This window comes from Knufia obscura, assembly GCF_036327395.1.
Source record: "Knufia obscura strain CCFEE 5817 isolate CBS 148926 chromosome Unknown scaffold_50, whole genome shotgun sequence".
Taxonomy (NCBI): Eukaryota; Fungi; Ascomycota; class Eurotiomycetes; order Chaetothyriales; family Trichomeriaceae; genus Knufia; species Knufia obscura.
The window spans coordinates 1-8,545 of NW_027042736.1; the positions used below are offsets into that span (position 1 = coordinate 1).

At 49.3% G+C, this 8,545-nt stretch overlaps 4 protein-coding genes across 4 annotated transcripts; 2 read left to right on the forward strand and 2 right to left on the reverse strand.

Annotated features, from left to right (window-relative positions):
* Nucleotides 1–1,402: 1,402 nt before the first annotated feature.
* PMZ80_011320 (uncharacterized protein) lies at nucleotides 1,403–1,672 on the forward strand (the record flags this gene model as incomplete). Its single annotated transcript, XM_064879699.1, has 1 exon — nucleotides 1,403–1,672. A coding segment is annotated over one exon (270 nt), but the record flags the coding sequence as incomplete, so codon positions are not given.
* A 1,134-nt stretch (nucleotides 1,673–2,806) lies between these two features.
* PMZ80_011321 (uncharacterized protein) lies at nucleotides 2,807–3,277 on the forward strand (the record flags this gene model as incomplete). Its single annotated transcript, XM_064879700.1, has 1 exon — nucleotides 2,807–3,277. One exon carries the CDS (start codon nucleotides 2,807–2,809, stop codon nucleotides 3,275–3,277), a length of 471 nt encoding a protein of 156 aa, XP_064724530.1.
* Nucleotides 3,278–3,857: 580 nt separating this feature from the next.
* Nucleotides 3,858–5,722, reverse strand: PMZ80_011322 (uncharacterized protein; the record flags this gene model as incomplete). The annotated part of the gene is made up of 2 exons (XM_064879701.1): nucleotides 3,858–5,534; nucleotides 5,585–5,722. The coding sequence occupies 2 exons, from the start codon at nucleotides 5,720–5,722 to the stop codon at nucleotides 3,858–3,860; spliced, it is 1,815 nt and encodes a 604-aa protein (XP_064724531.1).
* Nucleotides 5,723–6,204: 482 nt separating this feature from the next.
* PMZ80_011323 (uncharacterized protein) lies at nucleotides 6,205–6,768 on the reverse strand (the record flags this gene model as incomplete). The annotated part of the gene is made up of 1 exon (XM_064879702.1): nucleotides 6,205–6,768. The coding sequence occupies one exon, from the start codon at nucleotides 6,766–6,768 to the stop codon at nucleotides 6,205–6,207; it is 564 nt and encodes a 187-aa protein (XP_064724532.1).
* Nucleotides 6,769–8,545: the final 1,777 nt, after the last annotated feature.

Sequence of the window (8,545 nt, forward strand, 5' to 3'; positions counted from 1 at the left end):
GTTTGGCAGGGTCTGGAAGAAGATGACTGGTCTCTTTATACCTATGGTTGAAAGGGTTGGGAGACACGTGGACAGCGTTCGATTAGACTTGAATTGATGCCTTGTGAGGACTTCGTTGGCTTCTTTATACCTTTCATCATGGCACAGTAGAGTCTTCCGTTCGGCAGCAGTCCTGCAATGCTTCCAACAGGACAGATCATCCCTGATCTCGTGCATGGCAAAGCTGCATGTCTCTTCTCGAGTTTGATGGGCCAAGCAGACAGGGTAGGTACCGAATTGAATCCTGTCTGCAAGACTAATAGCTTTGAGCTCCCGATCTCATGCTATCGAATTCCTTGTGCATGTCCTTAATGAATGCTTAAGTCCTAAGGTTTGGCTACGATCGTCAACACGCCTGTGGTAGCAACGAGCTTTCTCAAGCCATGTCGATAACATGTAAATATCTAGCGCCGGTTCTTTGTTGATAGCGAACTCTGGATCAAGGAGATTGGACGAACAACTCACGAGGCGCAGGCTTCTGGTTCTTCCGGGAAATGGCTGATGCATTAGCGATGATGATGATGATGAGCGCTCACACCTCGACACAAGGGCCGGCGGTAACTGGTCTGAAAAACATCGCATGTTTTCCTTGTCAACTATAGGGGGCGCATCGTGCTGCATGCAGTCGGTGATCAGAGGTTCACAAATCATGTCAAGTCGAATCTTAGCCAATGAGACTCGCGTTTATCCACATCTACATCCCTGCTTGATACTTCTATCTACCTCCTACGTCTTCTATATATTTCTACCTACCTCATACAGACTCTAAATACTTCTATTCACATATTTTGACTTCTATCTATTTCCTAAAAGTTCGATGTACTGCTATATACTTCTATTAACCTCTCCCACGCTATGACTACCTCACTTCGTTTTTCTCTTGTCACTGTTGTCGTATTCTCCTGTTCACATGCATTTCACTTCAGTATGCCTTTTCAAGAGCCGGCAATGAAGATCTTAGGTTGTAACGTCAATCACTGACCGAATCACCTCACTGTCCTCATTCGCAAACATGTAAAACTTGGGGCAGCAAAGCCCAAATTTTAGGTTGCTCACGTGGACCACTATTGGCCCCGCACTCGACATTTTAGAAGGATAACGCCCCTCGTTACGCTTTAAATTATTATTTCTTAGACTCATATCGACATGGTTTGCGGTGTCAAGCCTACATTGCGAAAGTGTCGCCAGATTACACTGACTAGGTCATAATTTTCTGCTCTTCCTATAGACTCCATTACAACACCGTCGTATCTCGCGATTGATATGACAAGAAGTGCCGAAAGAAAGAAAGCGTTTCGCGAAGCGGCCGAAGCACTGGTAGTAAAGCAATCTAGGATTTCCGAGGGGCGCTGACCAAATACAGATTAAGAAGGTGCCGAACGCACAACTTGCAGATGACGAGACGACAGGAAAAGATGACTTCAAGTTCAAAGAATCTCCAGAAGTCTGCGCAGTCATCGTCGATAAAGACAGCGAACGAGGATTCGCTCAAATCAGCGGCGGCAGCAACCCTACAGAGATCATTCAGACGGGGCTCGGAGACACAGGTCAAGTTATGGTGAAGATATTGGCTGATCAGTCTTGTATGCTATATGGTCGCCCTACAGTTCTATTCGTCTATCCTCACTCATGAGCCTGCGCCCCCAACACGATGTTTCCCATAGCCTGGCGGATAAGATACTGGCACATCTCTCGCGATATTTCGATGGATGGCGACTCGGTCTCGTCGTAAGGTACTCTGATTGCTAGGGGTTTCAACCCGTGTGAGTGTTCTTGGAGGAAGTTGAGGAGGCAGTTAGCTTGCAGCGTTGTCACAATGAATGGTGCAGGGAAATTTGTGCTGCGAAGCATCCTCTCTGTCCTGACGTCAGCACAGTCAAATTGGCATCGTGCAACACATACCTTCCCCAGTGCTACTCATTGTTGCTGGCAGATGATCGGAACACTTTTTCAAGGTTTCCTCAAGGCCTTCAGGGTGTTCAACTTGGTGCCACCAGCCTAAGACGGGTCGAAGGTAGTCATTTGATTTTAATGAACCCAGACGTGCGAAGGTCATGGCCAATGCACACAGAACAAAAACTTCTGGAGCGTGGTTCCACAGGTCAGACATGATTGTTAGAGCCCTTTTTTTCGCAGTATTATGATGGATGGCATCCTTATCAAGTTGGATGAGATCGGAGAATCGTTTCAGGCATACTAATTGTTTTTGAGAGAGCGGAAGATATTTGTTACTAAACGCCTTCCTTTCCGATTCAAGTAATCCAATCAATTCTGTCGTAGTTAGGTTCTGTCCAGAAGACATAACAGCTTCTTTCAGAAGCACAATATAAGTGGGGATAAAGACAAGCAAAATCGGAAATAGGTGAGAAGAAGAGTAAGGGAGAAGAAAGGAAGGGAAACAACGGAGAAGGAAGGAAATGAGAAGTGAGGAGAAGACGGGAGAGGACGAATATGCTTCATGACATCTCTTCTGTTAATGGAGGTTTAGCTTGTTCTTCTAGCGGCTTTTCAAAGTGACTGCAACAAAAATAATCACGTGCCTTACAGCTTGGCGTAGATCTGATGTGGGGCAAGACTGCGAGCCTGGAAACGCGAAGTGAACAGGCAAACAGCGCCTAATTCTCGGTCTCATCAGGACTTAGCTTTAGCTCTTCCGCATCACTTTCGCCACTTTCGCATAGGATAGTTCATCCATGCTCTTTCTTTCAATCATTTCATTTCACCAATGGCTTGCATCCTCGCACCACAAACAACCATATCATTAAGAATGCCACGAAACTCTGACGACAACCGCGGGCCTACTCCTAATACGTATTTCGATCGCAACGATCCAGGGGTACATGACCCAAGAGCCTATGTCAAGCGGAAAGCAGTCGACCGAGTGCTAGAGTTACAAGATAAGGGCATTCGTCGCGAGTTCCTAACAGTTCTAGAAAGCTTGCGCGAGATTCGGGCAGATTCAACGCAGCGATTCGACGATTTACATCTTCAGATCGTTGGAGTCGATTCACAAGTACGGGACGTGAGGACAAGTTATGAGGAACTACAGTGCGTGGTTAACAACCTGAGAGCCATTTCTTACAATGAACGCGCTTACAAGGCTTGGGATGCTATTCTACCGATCTCAGTCAGTCAACAGTATCCCGATCCACCAAAGTTGCCAGATAGGATATTGTACCCACTTTTCTACCCTGAAAGGTATAGCTTTATGCGGACGGACACTTTCAGAGACTTCTGAGTAGGTGATAGCCAGACTTATATAGCAAGCGCTGAGCCAGTTAGCGTGGCGGAACTATCATTTTCATACATTGTCAGCGTCTCAGAAAGAAGAAAAGAATCGCTTTTCATCGTGACCTCGAATCAAACCTACTGTGCATCACTTGTCTTCCTCTTTCGGAGATGCATCGTACCAATTCATGTAGTGCACAGCATGCAGGACCGTGTGTCACCATCGGCGATAGAAAACACCCCATATTGTTTGAGAATCTATTTCGAGAGGGACAATTCCTCCTTTCAAAGCACGTGATACTGGATTAAGTGCCCAAGCTGCGCCTAAAGCTTGAATGAGCATGTAATTCAATGAAATGGGCAGACCTTTTTCTTTACGGACTCTGCCTTGTTCCGCTCAAATGAAAAACAAGCCGCCTGTGTCTGTAGTTCACAAACTGTACCCGTCTAACCTCAAAATGCCAGGACTCCGTAGTATGATGACGCCAATAACATACTCCTGTCCCAGCTTTGTGCGCTAACTGGGGTACTCACTGGCTGCACTGAAATGGTATGGTCCTTACTAGAAAGACAACGACCACCTTCATCTCCTATCGTCGATCGATTAATTGCTTCAGCAGGTTGATTTGTTCCTTATACTGCTCTTCCTGCCGAGCCATCTGCTCTTTGCTCTGCCTCTGTTGCTCAGCCATCTGCTCCTTGCTCTGCCTCTGTTGCTCAGCCATCTGCTCCTTACTCTGCCTTTGTTGCTCAGCCATCTGCTCCTTGCTCTGCCTTTGTTGCTCAGCCATCTGCTCTTTACTCAGCCTCTGTTGTTCTGCCATCTGCTCCCGCAGAAGGGCCAGTGCACCCTTTTGCTTCTTGCTGGCCGGAGTACCGGGCTTCTTAAACGCTGCGGAAGTCTCTTGGGAGGACCGAGCGCTCGGATCTTGCTCCTGGGATCCGTCTTCCTCAATGCTCATGGTGGAAGTCATCGACATATTCCGGGGATCCTCCATTGCTGCTAGTGCATCGCGGATCCGCTTTAGATGTGCTGGGTAGAATGTGTGGTAGATCTCTCGCACGAAGTCGTGTGTCCTCTTTCTGCCTTGACTCTCTTCAAAGTTCAGCACGAAGGACGCAACGGGATATCGATAGAAGGCCACCTTGTCTCCGTCGATGATGGCAAAGTGGCCATACAGTTTCACAAGCAGATTGTCGTGAGAAACTGAGAAAACCAAGATCTGTCCGCTCAGGTCGGCCACCTTGATCTCGTCAACAGCTCGATAGAGTTGTATGATCGCATTTACAGCCACGCTGCTGCTCTGGATGTTTTGCCGATCTGCCCGGCTGATCCCTTCATCACCGCATTTGGCTTCGCAAAGCAGGAATGGAAAGTAAATATTATCCGTAAATAGGGTCGCTCGTTCAAATGCTGTATGGTTCTTCAACTTCGCTTTTTCCTCCTCATCGAACGCCGATGGAGCAATACCTACCGCGAGATCCGGTTTTGGCCTAGGCCCTCCCAGGGTTTTGCACCTTGTCCACTCAACGCTGATCTCTTCTGCGACGTGCTCAAGCTCTTGATGACCAGAGGCCCAAAGAAGCTCGGGCGACGGCACCAGCAGCGGTGTGAGGTCTCGATAGACCCTGGCCTCGTTCCGCCTCTGCACTCTCTGCCACACTGACAAAAACTCCGGCAATGGAAAGGCCGTGTGCTGCGGTTCTGGATATGTGCTTTGTAACAGACTTCTGCAAAATAACTTGCTCTCTTCTCGCGCTCGTAATCGACCTTGTAACTCATCCATGTGCACACCGTGGTCAGCTAGAGTGTTCTCATGCGCAGCAGAGTGCGCCTTAGGAACTTCTCCAGCTTTGAAGCTTTGCGTATAGCTTGAACTTGATGGTCGTTTCTTCGACGAGCTACTCTGTTCCTGACTCATGCTTGCGAACTCTTTAGGCCACTGCGCAGTTCGTGCCCAGTGTACTATCGGTGATGTTATTGGTAGACAAACTTTCGTATCGTCTCGCTCGTAGTGTTCAGTAGGTGCCGGACCAGTTGCGTTAGACGCCTCTGCGGTAACCCGAGATAACTGCCTCTTTTTATGGTGTCTGCACAGGTCCTCCTCGGCGTCGGCCCAAGGTATCTTCCTTTTTTGTCCTTGTAGCTGATGCGTAGATCGCTCGACGCTGAAAGAGCAATCTAGAACTGCCGCAGAAGCGTCCGGGGCAGATTGCGATCTCTTCTGGAAAGTTTGTAGGGCTGATTTGGATGGTCGTCGAATCTGCTGAAGATAAGTTAGCGTTGGGGTATCTTCATGTGTTGCGTCTTTCCTACCTCTTGTTGTGCAGAGCTGCTTGTTGACGGCGATGGGAGCAGACGACGTTTCTTCTTGCTCCTCCCAAACGAGTCGCTTCTGGTGCTACACGCTTCGTGGTGCTGCGAATGTTCGCAGTCAAGGAGAAAAGGTGTCATGGCAACAGTAGTTCCTCTGTCGCAAGAGGAACGGGACGACCTATAAATCTCTTCTGCAGTCGCACAATAAGCGCACCGTCTCCTGGCGCCTGCACGTGCTAGACTGCACACTCATGTTTGATACACCAAACGCTTTTTCACATTCGATTGGTGGCCAAAGCGCAGGCCCAAGGGCCAACGGTATTTGGAGCTAAAAGAGTATCACGTGGAAATATGTTGCGCTAATCCGTAAGAAGAAGGAGGTTTGTACTGCATTTCTTGATATGGTCTGTTCATCATTCCGCGTTTTGCTCTACGATTCAATTTGTGCTACAGCAACAGTCCGCTATCCTGTCGTATCTTGAAGCACGAAGCCACCCTGCCGCTGCAGACTAATGTCCCCCGCTCCTGTGCATTTTACATTATGATAAACTTCTAGTTATAGTTTAGATCCAAGTCCTTAATCCCTACGCTGTACTAGTTCAAGGCAGAACTTTCGACCATTACTTTCTCCGCGAAGTGGTTGCATCGACCAACCCATCTTTCTTGTTTCTTGCATGGCCATTGTGGTATTGGGCCCTCCCAGGCACTCGTGCACCCGTATTTTCATGACCAGACTCATGCTTTCGCTTTCTTAAAGACTGGAGACGACAGCTTCGCACCGCCTCGTTGTTGTACTCATGGATTTGCTTGTGCGGTATTCCGGCCTCAGCCCGAAGCCAAATCTCAAACCGACAGAAGTATTCTAGCCCCTGACGTGTCTCCCGCTGCCCGTACACGTCAAGGAAGGAACCGTCACCGGTATTAGTCGAGATCTTACCATCTTCTATCGCTGTGCATCTCGGTCCTCTGCCTAGAAGTCTCCGCAAGACGTTCGAGCCGAAAGCGGCTGCTTCTTGGACGAAAGGATCAAGCTTGAGCGCCCTTGAACGCTGCATGATCGTGCTGCTGGCTTCACCACTAAGCTTAGAGAATAGGAAGACGCCAATACCAATGCTGCTGTTGCTGAACCTCGCAACCACCTCGTCTAGCAAAGCCGCCAGACCAAAGCACATATGGTAACGCATGCAGGAGAGCTCGGCTCGACCACGCAAGGCATAAACGGCTCAGGTCTTACCACGGTACCCCAGCGTAGACCTGATCCTGCCGTTCTCGACCAGCGCTCCAGATCCATTACTCACAGGCTCTTCGCTAGCGGGCATTTCGTAGCACCCTGCGTAGCTGGAGCAGACTGGCGGCAGCTCATTACTGGAAGAAGTCGACGACCCACCTACGTAGCTCGAAGCAAGCGCCAAAAGTACTTTCTTCTGTCTGCAACTATTCCTTCTCATGCAGCGTGACCATGCACCGCCTCCCTCGTCCATTACCAACGCTGAGCTTCGGCCCAATCAGGCTTGTATGACACGTTGTGTCCCCTCCTTACGACCAAATGATGCCGCCGCTGTTTGTCCGCTGAGCTCTGCTGTCGCTCTCGGTAGGTTGAGTTGGATAGCACCATACCAAACTAAGCATACTCCGACTCTGCGTATCTCATGTCCTGCTGTCCCTCTCGTAATTGTCTCTGTTACAGCCCCTGACCCATGCACTGTAACAGTTCAAGAATGCCACTGGCGACTGCTGGGCTGTGAGGCATATTTGCCATTGGTGTTTTCACCATCCATGACAATGCTGTCTCATCCTATCCCTTTGTGTCATCGCCAAGGCATGCACAATGCACTTTTTGCAGCGTAAGGGTCTACCGCCTTATTCATGTTATCTGCGCGTCATCGAGCGGTACTAAGAATGCTAAAGGCCCGACCGCTTATACAACTGCTAGATGAGACGTCGTGAATTCGGCCCGTCTGAAGGCGACCTGGCGTGGTTTAAGATCGAACAAGTCGGGTAGAGTGATTGAGCTGGAACGATAGACTACACACAAATGGGTGTAGGTCGTCATTATAACGAGGCAGAGGCGAGGACCGCAAGCATGACACTCATTGAGTAGGCGAGTTGAAGCCGTTCGTGGATGACCGGTGACAAGATCGCAAGGGAAAGCAGGTGGTAAAGCTGTACTGCGGTGAGAGCCAGACATGATGGTAGCAGGTTGGACGAAGACAGATCTGATCGATTGGTACACTAGTCCCGAGATGTCTTAGTCCCGTTGCTGATGCTTAAATCTAGCTGACTTAATTGGCTGTATTTGCTTCCACATGCCACACTCTGGCTCGACGAAAAGTTGCTTGGCACCACCACCATTTTCACCTTCGACCTGTTGCACGCGTCGACACGCGTCGCGTCCGTGTAAGGGAGTTTATCTTGATACACCCTCATACAAACTTCTGCGACTTTGAACCCCACACAATGCCACATTCACCCTATACTCAAACAGTCCAACCTCTTATCCATGATCTTGGATCATATGCAAGCAATCTGAGTCTTTGGTCGGTCTCACGGGTGACAGCAGATTTAATGTATTGCTATGTTACACCAGGCCGGCCTTCCACCGTCGGACTTCTTGAAGAACTTCTCTATCTGCGTCACGTTCACACCAGGACCTTCGCTTCCTCAGGGACCGCCGACGACGGCTTTGCGCCACCCCTCGATCGTACTTCTGGATTTGGTTCTGCGGTATCCCATCCTCAGGCCGAAGCCAGGTCCCAATCAGGCAGCAATATTCTGGCCCCTGACATGTCTCTCGCTGCCCATACAACCCAAGGAGAGTACCGCTACTAACTTTGACCGAGATCTCGCCAACTGCTGTTGTCCGGATTTGTGAATCCCGGTGCTCTACCTGAGAGTCTCTATAAGACCTTCGCTCCGAATCCAGCTGCTTCTCGGACGTCAAGCTTAAGGGCTCTTGCCCGG